Source organism: Enoplosus armatus, chromosome 1 (assembly GCF_043641665.1).
Source record: "Enoplosus armatus isolate fEnoArm2 chromosome 1, fEnoArm2.hap1, whole genome shotgun sequence".
Classification (NCBI taxonomy): domain Eukaryota; kingdom Metazoa; phylum Chordata; class Actinopteri; order Centrarchiformes; family Enoplosidae; genus Enoplosus; species Enoplosus armatus.
This window is the reverse complement of record NC_092180.1, coordinates 9,622,652-9,639,558: the sequence shown is the minus strand read 5'-3', so window position 1 is coordinate 9,639,558 and position 16,907 is coordinate 9,622,652. Positions and strand designations below refer to the sequence as shown.

The window sequence follows — 16,907 nt, the reverse complement described above, 5'->3', positions numbered from 1 at the left end:
TGGCAAACATGGGCTTTAATTTCAAGTTTTGATGTTTTAATTGATGACAAATTTTCATTCTACAACAAGTAGTAGAATAGTACAACTTAGTAAATCTTATGACAAAGTCCAATCCAGCAACAGAGAAACTCCTGTAATGAATTGTAATTCTGTGTTGTATATTAGTTTCCTGCAATGATGCTAAGTGGGATAAAAACTCTGTGGGCAGACAACCGAGTCAGACAAATCAGCAGAGTGGATATAGTTTCCCTTCCTTCGCATCTGAGCTTGCATTAAAGCCTTCTTTTATATGTTACAGTAAAAGTTGCAGTCCTCAAAAGGGCATCCTCCTCTATTCTTTGCACCGCAAATGTTCCCCTCCTTGCTCTGGTACTGGAGCTCTGCATCCTGAATGTCACAACTGAAAGCAGCCATAAAGCTGCATACATTAAAAAAAAAAGTTTCCTGGAAAAGCAGTTGTGGCAGGAAATAGAAAATAAATCTGGGTGCATATATCCATTATCAGGGCACCTTATCGTCAGAGGGGAGTCTGTGGAGAGAGAGGAAACGAGGCTGGGTCTCTATGTGCGCCGTAAGATAGGGGAAACCAATTTTCACCTCCTCTCTCCTCATCCCCAACACACTACTTGATTCAGCCCTCGCTAACTCTGCACAACCAGGACTAAATCATTTCATCTAAATAAGCTAGCCAAATGTTTTACACCTCTGCATATTACTGAGTGGCGATAAGGTGCTGGTTCACCATTCTGTGCAAAGCATCTCTTCTTTCCTTTTTTGTCCGCTCCGTGGCCCTAACAAAGATGGGCAGGACTGTAAGCTTCTGTGCAGGCGAGGGCTGCGGAGATAGAAAAGTGCAAAAATAAGGGCTGAGAGTATTTTAAAACCCTGCCATTTCTTATACCCTCGACGATAAAACAACAGACAAGCCATATTTTATGTTTGCGTTAAATATTCCCATGTGCGGCACCTCTATGACAGCTTATTCTCGGGCAGATTTATCACAACCCTTATCTGCTCAACTCACCAGACAAAGGCAAGGCACACAGCTTACACTGTAGCGTGCTGATGCCTGAGGCACAAGACAAAGCACACAATCAATACAAATCTGCAGTCCATACATTGAACTGGAGTGGGTTGACACACAACCTTCCAGTTGCCATACATCGCAACTTATCTAATTAGCTCCCCAAAGAGCATTATATTTCTACTAAGTCAGTCATATCTCTCATTGTACTCTCCGCCAGAGCAAATCACATGCTATCCCCGCTGCGTTGTTGCTCTTTGTTGTCACGATGAAGGGAATCTATTAATGATGTGGTGCAGATTTAAGGAAATATATAATTAGTCTTAACACCAATTAATCAATGTTCTTCATCCAGTTCACCATGGGAAATAATTTTACTTAATTCTATGATCTGCCACAGTTGAAACAGAAGGATCAAACCTTTACCAGTGTAAATACCAACACAGCTAAAGCTCTCATCTGCAACAAGCGATACCTACTGGAGATACTTTGTTAACATTAAATGTTTTGAAGTTGAAAGGCGCACAGTCACAGTCTCCAGTTTATTGCCAATGGAGCAAATATGGAAAGTGCCACCGTATGGCATCATATGGGGGTCACAAACCTTAGTTTACGAGATTATATTTTTGGAGGCAAGCTGTTCATGCTCATAAAGACAACAACAATATTGTGTATCAAAATGTCTCTTTTCTTTCCATGTTGTTCATTACTATGTGCTTAAATGTAAATCCTCCAAAATCCCCATAAAATCATATTTATTCTTTTATTCTTAGTCTAATGTGCTTCCTGTAAGAATCCATGTGGAACCAACTATCAAGTCCCAAGAGGACTGTATCTAAATATCATATTTATCTGCTTAAAAGGCTCAGTAGCAGTTCAATTTCAATCCTCTGTCAAAAGATCATACAGAAGAGAAGCATGAAGATCCACGTAGGTCTCTTTCTCTTGGTATGAGTTGTTTTTATTCATCCAGGGTAGATTCGCTGAGTACAAATGCTGGTTTCCAGGAATATCCTGCACACTCTAACACAGGTTCACACATCTACACCTGGAAGCTGCCCAGTAGAACAACAGTGTTATCCACTGAGCGACCCCACTGGAGCAAGTGGGGGTTAAGTGCCTTGCTTAAGGGCACCCCAGTGGTGGTTTCTCTTCCCCAGTCTAATTTATCCTGCCTGTCCAAGGATGGACCCGGCAACCTTCCGGTCAAAGGATCACTTCTTTAACCTTTAGGCCACTTTCTCTTTCTTTTTGTACATACGGTTGTATGCATATGTCAGTCTGTCTTTGGAAACAAAAGGGAAATAACAGAAAAATAACATTTGCCTCGGGCTCCCAGTGGTGTGACCACTGCACCCTGCTTCAATAAAGATCTTATACATACATTACAGTGGACGGGCTTTCCCCTCCCAGCTACATCGCTGCATAACTCACTGCTGTCCTGAAGGATTCTGGGCTGTTAAGGGTGAAAATGAAAATAGTTTTTCTCATTGTCTAGAGTCAAATACATTTGGGGATTCAGTCTGAGAAATGCACTCACCTTTCTTCATTTTTCCCCCCAAAAGGGAAAATATGAGTGACTAGATACTGGTTGAGGAAAGATTACACGAGAGGAAAATGTCAGTGGGACTAAACCACACTGTCACTAGAGGGGAATATGACAGCGTGTGCATCAGCAGCAGAAAGAAAAAAAGAAAAAAAAATTACAAGGCTCAAACTCTTGGGCCCTCTTGTCTGACTGATCCTGATTTTAATTCAGTGCAATGGCATCGGGCAGATGACTAATTTAGTGAAGCTCCCAGCCAACGCTCTATGTTCAAAAAGCATCTGTCAATTGATGGAATGCTAGGATGTAGCATATGTAAGCATATTCAGTGAAGTCAACGTGTTTGCTGAAAACTAAAGTCAGCAATTCATCCTTTAAAGAAATATCACATTAGAGAAGCCTTATCTGCTGTTGTTCTGGTTATTCCTGCATTTATCACTGAACAGTTCATCAAAACTCGCCTGACCTCAAATCACTTACCACTGCTGCTCTATTTCCATATTCTCGAAGCAAAGGCTTGATGTGTGCTTTATCATGATTTTTCTCTCTCTTATAGCAATAGTCTGTTTTGACACTGATACAGTATGTTTTTACTGATTTCCCTTTACATAATAAGGACATTATATCTTTGATAACAATGTCTTAAAATCATAAAGGATGATTATAATGCTGCTGCCAAACTCAACTTGTTCTCAGTCCTTAGCACGCACAGAAAAGCTGCATACACCACTTCATAAACATATATGCTCATATTAATAAAAATGTTATCCCTCCCCTACATACTCACACCTATATGACTGCAAAGGGTGTGATGCTGCAGTGTGGCAAAGAGAAGAGGAACCTCTCAGAGGGACTTTTTTATTTGGAGCCTTAATCTTTTCAGCACATTAGAGGTCTCTACGGTGTCTCAGCAGAGTTCAATAATATTTATAAATGTGTGCAGTTACACATTTTATTCTAGAGCAAATGCATAGTTATGGCCTACATATTGTCCCCCAAATTTCCAGTAACCTATGTAGACTTCCAAGTAATAAGAATACATGTACATGTACTCAACTGAGTACAATTTGGAGGTACTTCCATTTTATGCTACTTTATACTTCACTATATTTCAGAGGCAAAATATTTTACTTTTTCCATTTATTTGACACCTAGTTACCTCTAGAAATTAAGATTTTACAAACAAAACACATCATTAACTTATAAAATATGATACATTGCTGGAGATTAAACCACCCAACAGTATATAAAATAGTTCACCTCCACCACCCACAACAGTAAAATGTTCATACACGTTAATGTATCCGTAATAATAATAATAATCATAACATCTCATCTCAGGGGTCACTTTCTTTAGTAGATAATACTGTGCTTTTATTTAAGTAACATGTTGAATGCTGGCCTTTTACTTGTAATGGAGTATTTTTACCTTGTTGTATTTCTACTTTTACTCGAGTTAATACTTTATTCTCACTACTTCCTCAACCACTGCAAGTTAATCATATGATTGACCACCTATGGTTCATCAATCATCTTTATTGGTTTACTATACATACAAATGTGTAATGGCTATGCATAATGAAACAAGGGCTGCTTTGATTACATTGCTGGTGGAAGACCAAGGACATTAGTCTAGTTTCTGTCCAAACAAGGTTAAGAAGGCATGTGACATCATCCCTGTGTGGATAATTGTTGGAGTGGATGTTACGCTCTGTCATGTGCACTCAATTTCATGATGACAAAGTTGTATAACAGAACAATGTGAACAGAAGGCTTGCTGAAAAGCTTGTGCATGCATATTACTGTGCACACACAGGCTTTCTGTGTAACATCTACACAGAATCTAATGCATCTGTTCGCTGGAGTGGCTCAGTTCAAATCTTCTGTGTTTGTCTTGTGTACTATCTGCTAATTGCTTCATCATTGGCAAAACTTATAAGTTACATTTTGCCACTGGCATGTTAATTGAAGAAATGCTTAGCACAGAAAAAAGGACATATTCTTTCAGTAACCAGACTCTGCATATTGAGGTCACATCTAAGACCATCGCTAACGTTGTCTGCCTGCAAATATAGTCTCTGCAAGAAAAGAAAAAAGTAAACATAAAAAAATCCACCATATTCAATGATAGCATACCATTTTCAAAGATCCAAGTCTTACCATCCCACATGGGTTCCACAAAATTTGGAAATCTGGTCACATAAGACTGGGAGACACAGACGATATATTCTGATAAAATGTTCAGAGATGCAATACTCGCATTGCCATCTTTCCCCCTTTTTTTTTGGAAAGGACAGGCAATATGATTATACTTTAGGTCAAAAGTCAGGTTTCAAATTCCAGTCAGTAAGTGCACACAGCTTTTTCAAAGTGACCGTACAGATGAGGTCAAACTTTAAAGCCTATATTTATTTATTTATCCTCTTTTTTTTCTCCTCATACTCACTCAAATGAAGAGTAAGCTCTGCTTCTGGCTTTAAAACGGAGTGGACAGATTAAGCTGAGTTAGGCCTACTTTCCATAGATGTGTTGGCGTGGCACTTTGAAATCCACACTCTCCCCCTCTCTCTTTCTGCAAAAACCAGTTAAGAGGTGACACATCTATACTTCTTAAACTGGAAGGTAGCTGGAGATTAACAAATGAAAGTGTCAGTATAAAAAGCTCTTGCAAGAAAAAAAAAGTGTGTATTACTGTTTGTTACGATGGTGCTGGTGGTAATGATGATGAAGATGATGATGGTGCAGGTTAGGGAATTCCAGTAGCTAATTCTACCGTTGATATTACTGTAGACACAAGACTGAGATTCAAATTTTATGACACAGATTTTGCTTTTAATTTGCTGCTCAGCTCTACGTGTGTTCTTGCACACCTGATGTAACTAAGCGCTGTTCGGGTACACCTGCTTCTGATGCTCCACCAATCAGAATAAAAACTTAATTGGATTAAGTGTGGAAGAGTGAAGATGCAACAAATATGTGCAACAAAAGGAGAACTTCAGGACTCTTTAGGCGAGAGTTTTGTTGATAATTTTTCTTACTCAGACTCAGACAAACCCATGAAAGTTCTTTTAAGTTAAGTTCGAAAGCAATTATCTTCATTTCTCTCACAGCCGCCTCGGATGAGTATAAACATATTCACGCTGTATATTTTAGAAGTAGCTCCAAACTAGCGCAGTAGAAATATTTTGTGAAATTGTGAAAACAAATTGTTATAGGTTCACGGTTTTTTTTTCAAACTGTCTTAAAATAATGACATGCTCATGTGTACATTGAAAGAGTTTCTGGTTATTGTAATGATTCCTCCTGTCCATACTCGTAGTAAAGACATGACTTCTTGGTACAACTTCCATGTAACAGATGAAGGACAAAAAGGGACTTCAGCACTAAAAGGATAACTTACCAAGATACCAACATGAATGTCTAACTTGGACTTCTGCAGCCTTAGCTTCCGCTGAACCTCAGCATGCATTTTTGCATGAAACAAGGACTTTGTATTTCGGTCCCCATTGAAGTTGTGCTATGAAGTGATCTCTTCACAACCAACAGCAGGAATCCTTAGTGTAAAAGTGCATATCAGCATGTCAGTTTCGTTTTTAAGACAGACAGAAAATCTGAACCTCTCCTTTATTGCTATATGCTCACCAGTAACCTGAGGATACAATGTTTGAGAGCGGCTGCTAACTTGATCCCATTGATATTCATGTATTTAGGTCAGAATGGCAAAACTCAACATTCAGTATGCCTTCAAACAGAAAACAGATTCATAAAGACTCTTTAAGAGGGAAAGTACCTCTTTAAATCAACTTTGAATTAAAATTTCATTTTCACTATAAGTGAATTATCACTTTGGCTGTGTGTCTGTGACTTCGTGTGCCTCATTTCAAATATTGGATTCAGTCGTGCTGGAAAATCTGTTGGCTTCTTAAAATACACAACTTGGCATTGTAATCAGCCGAAGCACTTGTTTACGGGCAAATGCTGATTAGAACTGGTTCACACATGGTAGCTTGACTGAAACATGTCCCAGTTTATACATTATGTCTTATCACAACATCACAAAAGGAGAACAAATGGACGAATTAAAAACAAGAAAGAAATGATCTCTTTGAAACATTTATTATGAAATTATAAAGGTAGAATAGCACTGTTCAAATAAAGCTTTTAAAACAGAATAGGAGTTGCAGTGTACTGAATAACTGGCAGAGTTTATTTCAAATGTAATTAATGTATACCCAGCAATGAAAAAAAGAAAGGAGAAGAGGAAAGCAGGGCAAATAAATAAAACAAAAGAAAAATAAAACAAGTCCATTATTGTTTACCACAGCACATTAGGCAAGATTACCAGGAGCTCAATTTACATGAAACATCTCATATATACAACAAAGATTTACATCGATGAGGGTTACAGAGTCTTTGTGAGCTATGGGGCCCAGTTGCAGTCAATGGCAGTCACATTTCAAGTCAAGTGTGGCTCTTTGCTTGAGGGGGGTTTTTGGCTGGCAATGCCATTATCACAACTATTAGTCTAGACACTGGCACACGCTAGTGACAGAGCAGCGGCCTGTGTGTCACTTGACACAACAACCCAACGACAAGGACTCGTCTCCCCCTGGGTTCGTCATGTCAGGACATATAGCGCCACTTTGCCCATCTTTTACACACCCCCATCTCTCTCTGGTAAGAGGATGGTAACAGGAAGTGGGGCTACGTGCTGAACACAAAGCCCCCTCATCTGTCACAAGTGATCAGAACACAAAGGTGAGCACACCCTTGGTGATTTAACATTGCATGTAACGGCATTGACCCCGATAAAACATGGGTGGAAGGTGTGGGCTGGAGATAGGGAAGATAAGGAGTGGGTGGAGGGGCCAAGTGAGGAGTGGAAAGGAGAGATGGGCTGTTAGGGTGGGGGTGGGGGGCATTCAAACAATGAAGTAGCATCATAACTTCATCTTTTTATTATCATTTTTTTTGTAGACAAGCAAGTAGTCAAGAAACATTTTCTTCCACCCTCTACTCTTATATTTAAGGTAAATTTGAGAGAAAATTCAGTTGAGGTGTTGATTCCGTAAGTGTTTTAAGCTGCGGTTTGTCTTTTTCTCATCATGCAGTGTTTGAAAAAATATGAAGCTAGTATGTCAACTTGATTGATTGCCTTAGAAAAATGGGAAATGTGTTTTGTGGATTAGTGAAAACATGGAGATGAATTAAGTAATGACAGTCCCACAAAAGCCACAATGACTTTGTTTTGTGTGCATGCGAAACATTAACTTCACAAAGCAAACCCCCTGAAGATTGATCATCAATCAATTTGCTTTGAGAAATTGCCGAAATGGATGATGAATTTGAGATGAATGGGTTGCCAGCCAAAAGTGATGGACAAAAACAACAAACCGAGAGGAAACAAAACCACATATGCACACACATGTAAGACCTTTTGATATATGACAATATTTGTCATTATCAAAACTGTATTGTATATGTCTCACAGAATAAAACAGTGTAATGATGTGAAAATGTGTCTCAACACATGTACGAAAATGGTTAAAACAGACATGAAAATTAACAAAATGTTCACAAAAAATCAAATTTAATTCCTGGTAATTTGCCATCATCTGTGTTTTTGGCAATCCTGTCCCTGGCAGTTACAGACAACAAAGAAAAAAAGCAAAACAAAAGGCTATAAATAAATAAATATATAAATATATTAAAAATCAGTCGCACTTCATTTTTCTCAACAGCGGAAAATAAAAACATATAAATGAACTCCACAGTTCAGCCAGTGTACCAACAGGGAGCTTTGATTTATTTTGTTGTTTTGTGCAGACAAAACTGCATCCCCCTTGGGGCAATAATCTACTCTGGTAGTACTCACACCCACTACCTTAGTATAGCCTGCAATCCATTTCATTTCCTTTTACCCACCTAGACTTAGAGGACATGACAAGTTTTTTAAAGAAACACAACGTTCTCTGCAGTAAAGAGCACTGCAAATCCTCCACTGATGATTTAAAGCTTTGATAGGAACTTCACTCACCGACTTATTGGCTTACGATCTCCTGATAGCTGCATTTGTTTTGAGGTTCCGCTACATTTTACTCAATAAGAGAACGCAGTACAGGTTATTCTTCTTGTATCTACCGGTAGTTTGCATGATCACCAAACTGATTTTGGCAACATACCCAGTTGTAGATGACAGATACTTAGCTCAAAGATTTGGTTAAATAAAGTCTTTATAGTTGTCCATCCAGTCATGCACAGAAACGATGAGATTTTACAAGTCGGTGGCCTTACTTTCAAGAAAATTTGAAATCCACTGGAACATCTTCAGTCAAACGTATCATGGACATGTACAGTATAAGAGATCACAGACACAGTATCCCGAAGAAGTGACAGGACAGCTGAGGAGAAGGATGTATGATCACAGTCGGCAACAATCACTGGCCTCTCTCCATCTTCCTCTTTCATACCGCCAAACTCTGTGTCAGCACAACCCAGAAGACATTGCAACAGACTTTTCCCCTCAGGTGCAACATTGTCATAGTTCATTAATCTTCTCAAACTTCTCCTGCTGCCATCAGCCCCCGTACGTACTACTAATCCCCTTATTAATGTAGCAAATGAACCTGCACAAGAAGGACGACTCCCCCAAGGCTCCATAATTACAATGGTCTGTACAAACTCCTGTTTGCATAGAATGTCCATTCATTAAATGTACTGACAGGACAACACCAGGAATACTCTGCAAAAGATTCCCTGTTCTTCCTCACAGCGTTTCCTCTCATCCTCCACGTTAAACTGAATACTACATTTACTGTAATATTTAATGGACTGCTCATTTTTTGTGACCGATGCTGTAATACAAGTCCGTTTTTTGTGTAGTGGTCACAACAATTAGGAAAACGATATGCGAGTCGGATGCACACAGAAATATGTAACAAAATTTAAACCAGAATTATTTCGATTAAGTCAACCGAATATGCATATGTTGTCAGTTGCTCTATATGTGCCGTTAGTGAAGCTACAGAAAAAGGAACTGTTATACTGTGTCCCCAGAGCTAAGGCATGATTTGTGCTGCAGAAGAGCACATCAGAGCAGTGTGGGATGACTGAACTGGAGGTGCACACTTCCTTTCAGTGCTTGCATCTTTTCTGCCATTTCAAGAAAAAAAAAAAACACTGATAACCCACAGCAATTAAGCCTTTTAGCACATGGGGTGTCCAGGCCACATGGCTGCACGACTAAAAGCCCTATATAAGACCCATCATTTTAGAAGAATGAGAACTTAAAGACTGGATTGAAATCGATTCAGCATGATGTTTCATACACTATCGTGGTGACTACTTTCAAACCCTGCACCCACAGTAAAACCATGTTAATGTGTCCATAACATGAGCCTCGGGATCTGGCGTGCAGTACATGGTTAATGCGTAGCCACTGGGCTCATGTTATGTTCGTGAACCGCATCTATGTCTCCCCACAAGACTACTGAAAGGAAGAAAGTACGACGGATGGTGAAACGGCTATGATTATACTTGGTTTCTTAGATGCTTGTGTTGTCTTGTGAAACTAGGACAGTATTTTCATGCTTTTTTCCTCAGTGTTGTTTACACTAATGTAGGTCCCTGGAGGGTAAATAATAAGTGGGGGGAAAAGAAAGGAAAGGCAAGGATTGCTGCTATTGCTATCAGCAAAGTTTGGGGTCTCTATAAAGCTGATTTCACTCTGCATTTGTCTGTGATGACACTGTTGTAGATGTCTGCTATTTCTATTCCCTATGCTCTATATTCTCTGAGAGGAAGACAACACTGAAACCGTCACGCTTTGCTGTTGTTCTCCACTTCTTACTCTGCCTACTTGTTTATCAATTTCCTTTCCGTTTCCTTATTTATTGATTAGTGCTGCTGTTGCATAGAAGTGACTCTTGCAAACGGGAACAAAATGGCTTTTCAGTTCTTGGAGAGAAGGTCAATTTTAAAAGCTATTACACATTTCTTTCTCTTGAATGTCCTCCTTCATTTAATTGCTTATTTGATGACAACTTCAGGTAACAATGGGTGATCGATGGCGGTTTGGTACTCAAAAGGAAACAATGCTAAACTTCATCATTCTATCATACACCTTTGTGATGCTTTATATGGTGTAACAATCCAGCGCCGTTCTGAACTTAAAGGAGAAGATAAATAACTAGTAATAACTTGAAATGATATTGACTTATTTTTATTATCTATGTATGTATAAGAAATCATTTAATAATGCAGTTGTTATCTCTGATCCAAAGCGATCCTACTGTGATATGATAATCCGATGATATTACCTTTTGGATATACTGTCTGTTTAAAGATTCACTCAGAGGTAATTGGTATTTTTTGGCTTTTACTTCTTTTTTTTCCTTTTTTTTTTAAATTACAGCTAATCTCCTCTCTGTTTTTTATTTAATACTCAAATAGGAAAGGGACATATGGGATGAGCTTCTACTTATCAACGCTCGGGAAATGGAGGTGTCTTGTCACATGTCAATACAAATGGTTGCATTGTGCAAAACAATCAAAATATGGATGTAATTGATAACATACCCTGCTTTATCCAGTAAGACATGTCAGTCCAGTCTAATCATTATACCACAATCAATAACTGCCATTTAACCTCAAATCTGAAGTGGGATCCTTATCAGTGAGATGTTTTGGAATAATTATGATTGCGAAACAACCAGATATGCCTTAAGAGTCTTCATTAGAAATTTCCAAAGAAAGATATTAGCTAATAGAGGAAAGGTAGAAAATCACTGTTTCTTCTAATAATAAGGAAATGGAGATAAGAAAGTGTACCCTTGTGTGCAGTCAAATATATTAGTGCATATTCATTTGAGTAATTCATAGGTATTGCTGAAGGGAAAGATAATTTCCCCTGGTCGTTTTTATGGCAGTGGGTTCTGTCTACATCCAAATACTATTATTGAATCAATTACTAAATAAATACAGATTTGATTATGGATTTGTGAGTTTTATGACATGATTATGAGATGCGATGCTTATCGGACATGTTCCATGTTCCAGTTATAAAATACAGAATAGAATGAAAATGCTTAGATTGGCAAGACTGAACTGAACTGGTTCGTGTCACGAAGGAGTGAAAAGAAAGCAGAGTTAGAGGCACAAGTTGAGGTCAGTTTCAACCTTCAGCTTCTATAAAGGATTACATTTATGCTATACACAAGTACATAGAAAAATATTGATTAAATTGTACAGAACATTTCAGAGGAACAGGAAAAGTATATGCGACATTATTATATACACTATTTATATTATCGATGGCACTATATGGAACGCTCTGTTTGTGGGCGTCTGTGAATCATTTGTCAGAATTATTGATTCCAATAAATCTTGTGTGGAATTGAGGGATGATTGAGCAAATCAATGAAGTTGTGCTTACAGTATAGTGTCATATCTCATGTGTCCTCCTCTAGGGTTGAATCCCCCCCACCACCACCACCACCACCACCATCACCCATTTCATCGCCTTGTCTCATCTCTCTCTCTCTCACACACACACACACACACCACCAACCACACACGCACCAAGGGCGCCTGGCAAATGACGCCAAACTGAATGCCTCTTTTGACTGCTACCTCTCACACAGAAACACATTAAATGCAACCCCAGATGCAGTGACCCGGAGGTATGCATCGATAGGAGTCGCACAGTGTCACCCCTGTAATTCCACTCTCTCTTCCGGATAGATCTTATCACTCGCATCTCTAACTGCCATTATCAATCTTCCCTGTGCAGCCTCCACATCATTAGGCGAGAGTATTTCACTAAGAACACCAACATAGGTTTCGCTCCTTTCTTTTCCTCCCTTGCATTTATGAGTCCACTGCAGGTTGGCGTCATGCCAGGCTGTGCCATGCAGCGCAACACTGCCACCTAAAGGTTCAGTACCACCACCCGTCAAGCCTGACCAACTGACAGCACTCTCCCTCTGCACTCTCCTCTGCTATTTGTCCACGTGTGTTCCATTAGATTAGAACTGTGTGTTGTGTAGTGCTGCTTTATTAGCAGAAAAATTAATAAGGCTTTGATAAAAAAGCAGCATGGATTACGTTGAAATTTGAGGCTCATTATTGGCTAATCCTTTTTGAATTGGATGTGTATCAAGTTCCAGACAAGCTTCACTCAGTTCGATGGTGTGCTTTGAGAGGAGGCATTTAATTCAAGCTTAGATGATGTGGCAAAGCCTACAGTGACATTCACAATACCACCGCAGCAGACTAATTATTGACTGTTGTTATTGCTGCAGGTGTTGAAAAGGTCTTTTATGATATTACAATACACACCAAAACAAAGAAACAAACAAAAAAAACATGAATACACTCAAGAGTTTTATGAGGAGAGAGGTGAAAAGTCAGCTATTCTTTTTTTTGGAGAATGTGTGCAGCATTTATCTACGATGAAAACAGTAATCTGAGTAGATAGGCAAGAAAAAAATGTTTCTTTCACAGAGAACATTGAGTCACAATTAATGTTATGTTGGTACATTTTACCAGTGATCTAACCTGGGTGCTGAATAGACAAAATAAGGCAAGGCAATCACTCACCCACTTGCATTTTGTTAAATATGAATATATATTAATGACAAAACATTGTCTATAGTTATTCCCCCAAAATGATGCATGTGATTGTTGAGTCCATAATCAACTCCATTAATTAGCAGTTGTTCAAGTTACTTTCTCTCTTTTTCTTTTTCATTTTTAAGTTGGAGAAACAGTGGAACTTGCTGAATCAGTATGTCTCCTGTACTCTTTTCTGTTTCTTCACAGTAACTTAGAGTGAGTCTGTAATCTAGACTGGCACTTTAGCACTGTGGAACTGGGCAGTTATAGGCAGTACTTATAGACCAGTAAAAGTGCTCTTTTACCTGCTGTCTGGTGTGCATGGGCCCCTTCGTCTTGAACCCTCCTTGGGAGCTGCACTCTGAGGCACTGAAGTGGTCGGAGCTCGTGGAGGACCTCTTGGAAAGGGTGTCACAGCCCCCAACAAATGTGTTATCCAATGGGAGCTCCTGAATCACGTGATGCTTCTTAACCGAGACCGGCGTGTCGGCCTTGAGGTGGAAGGCCGATTGCGGCGAGGCGGACTTGTAGTGCCGGGCCAGGTCGGGGCTGCTAGGTTTGAAGGTTGTGGTAGGTGTGGCATTCCAATCAAAGCGTCCAATCCCTTGCTCCTCCAGCTCGGTGGGCAGGCTGATGCTTCCGTTGATTGGCTCGTGGGCAGGGTCGTCAGGTTTGTTCCCCTCGATGGTGACAAAGTTGAGCAAGGAGCTTTTTGGTGACTTCCTTTTCTTGCGCTTTTTCTTCTTATTCTGCTTGTTCTCTGTGTTGGGTGACATCCACTCGGTCCCCTGTTTTTTCCTCTGGGCAGCTTTGAACCTGGAAGCGTGGCGGCAGCGCAGCAACACAGTGACAAAGATGACAATAATCACCACTAAGGCGCCGGTTACAAAGGCTATCATTATGGTTAAATAGTCACCACTTTGATAAGTTTCACTGCTTTCACCAATGTTTCGGTCAATTGGGGTCTCCATGGTGCGTCGGATGAGATCATAGATGAGTGTTGAGTTGCCGACAGTGTCGTTGACATACAGAAATACCAGCACCAGAGTATGGAGAGATTTGGGATATCCCAGGTCACTGATATTGACCACTAATCTGTGTAAGCCTATGTCAGTCACTGCTGGTTTTTCCTCCAGAGTAATATTCCCTGTGACAGGGTCAATTCTGAACAGACCTTTGTTGTTCCCACTCACTATGGTGTATTTCAGTTCTGCATTCATGCCTGTATCACCATCCACGGCAAACACTTCTGCTACCACAGATCCTGGGATAGAGGAGAGAGGGACGAGCTTGAAAGAAGTGTTGGAGGGGGGGTAGATGACGATGGGGGTGTTGTCGTTCACATCAATGACATTGATGGTCACCTTGGCAGCTGAGGAGCAAGGAGGCCTGCCACTGTCCACAGCCCTGACATCAAAAGTGTAGGAGCTCTGTTGCTCCCTATCAAATGACACGTTGGATTTGATCACCCCAGAGTAAGGGTCCAGTATAAAGTTCTCATTGTCGTTCAGTATGGAAAGAGAAACAGCAGCGTTTTCTCCAGCATCTGAATCTGTCACAGTTATCACCCCCACGGTGCTGTATTTAGGAAGATTCTCAGACACAAAGAACTGAAAGTGGTTATGTGTGAACTTTGGGTTGTTATCATTTTCATCCAGCACAGTTACAATAACGGCTGCCTGCGTTTGCAGAGGGGGTGTCCCATTATCTCTTGCCGTTACAGTGAAGAGAAACCTATCCTGATCCTCCCGGTCAAAAACCCTGGATGCAGTCAGGACCCCGGTTTTGCGGTCGAGATCGAAGAATGATGCATTCGGTCCCAGTTGATAAACTATCTCTGCGTTTTTCCCACTGTCTTCATCTGTGGCGCTAAGAGTAGTGAGGAACAGGTCGCGCTTGTTGTTTTCCATAACAGCCAGCTCAATAACTGGCTGGGTGAAAATAGGCGGGTTGTCATTCTCATCCTCCAGCCTCACTCTTACCAAGGCAGTCTGATTCAAGCTCGGCTTTCCAGAGTCAGAAGCTACAATTTTAAAGTTGTATTCCTTGGTCCCTTCATAGTCAAGCAGCGCAGATGTCTCTAACAGATACTGGTTGTCATACACGGCTTTGAGATGGAAGGGCACGTCCTTCTCTATGAAACAAATGACCTTGCCGTTGATGTCAGTGTCTTTGTCTGACACCGTGATGAGAGCTATCTTGGTATTGATGGGGTCCTTCTCCGAGAGAAAAACAGTGCCATTAATGGGACTTATTATGTATCTCAGGTCAATATTAGGTGGATTGTCATTAACATCAGTCACATTTATGTTGACAGTAGCTCTGGCAGGACTGGAGCTGCCATCACTAGCTAAAACAGAGAGCTTATGAATAGCAGTCTCCTCTCTGTCCAGAGGCCTCTGCACTGTAATCAGGCCAGATGTTGTATTTAATGCAAAGAGTCTTTTAGTAGCAGGAGACACCTGAGTCCCAAAGACATAACGTATCTCTGCATTGCCCCCTATGTCTGCATCTGTGGCCTGAAGCTGCACAACAGATGTGCCAATAGGGGAGTTCTCTGGTATATGCACCTCTATCTGACCCTCTTTAAACACTGGCCTGTTATCATTGACATCCGTAACTGTAACTTGGAGAATGGCAGTGCTGGATTTCTGTGGACTGCCACCGTCCTCCACTTTGATCTTCATCACATATGTATCCTTCTGCTCTCTGTCCAGATTCTGCTGCACGATGAGCTGGGGCCACTTCTCCCCCTCAGGCGTTTCTACTATGTCTAAGCCGAAGGCACTCTGCCCGTTGATCAGCTCGTATTTGTGGACACTGTTGGGGCCAGTGTCTGGGTCAGTGGCAGAAGGAATAGCAAAGCGGCTGTTAATGAGCGTGTTCTCTGGGATGGAGATGTTGATCACAGGGGACGGGAACATGGGGGCATTATCATTTGTATCTTTGACAATTATTTTGATCTTAATCAGCCTGAAATAATCATTAGGCAGGATGACCACTTCAATTTCAAAGGAGCACTCGCTGTCCTCAAACGAGGGACCGGGGCACAACTTCTCCCTGTCGATTCGGTTTGATGTTGTGAATATCTCGCCAGTGCTGCTCAGAACGCGGACCAGCGGGTTATCTCCTGCTTTGGAGACGAGCCGGTACACTAGATTAGCACTTGCTCCAGTGGCAGCATTTGTATGGGAAATGTTTAGGTCCTTTGGTATGTTTCCAATGAGGACATTTTCTTGCAACTCCTCTCTGATGGGGTAGATTAGCTCTTGGGCTATTGAAGGATCTAGCCATATGCAGGCAAGCAGGGCGCCCAACAGGTAATAGTCTTTTAGATCCATGACAGCGTAAATGTGTTTCCAGCCTTCACAACTCAAAGGTTTCTTTCTGTGCAACGTTGTTACAGGCAGTGAGTCCTTGCATGTGATGGCAGGAATCTTCCACGGACAAACCTATGAATACATGACAGAGTTTCTCTTCAGTGAAATAACTTTACTGCGCACAGTAATTAAATTAATTAAACAACCCCCCTCCTCACAGTCAGCTGTTCTGTCCACTTTCATTTTTAAATAATTCACTATTAAATCTGCCCATAGGCCTTAATCAACAATTCATAAAAAAAAAAAACACTGCAGCAACCATTTAGGCAGCCATTCATGTCTGTTGCTCCTTTTCTAAATCCTCCTTATTTTATGGTCACTAAGATTTCTCAGCGCCTCAGAC

The 16,907-nt window shown here is 40.6% G+C and overlaps 1 protein-coding gene across 1 annotated transcript in view; it reads right to left on the bottom strand.

Annotated features, from left to right (window-relative positions):
- Positions 1-16,525, bottom strand: part of LOC139285327 (protocadherin-9) — a 181,935-nt gene extending 165,410 nt beyond the window's left edge. The window contains exon 1 of the mRNA XM_070905881.1: positions 13,490-16,525. Coding sequence (XP_070761982.1) covers positions 13,490-16,525 — 3,036 coding nt within the window. The remainder of the gene's footprint in view (positions 1-13,489) is intronic.
- Between the last annotated feature and the right edge of the window lie 382 nt (positions 16,526-16,907).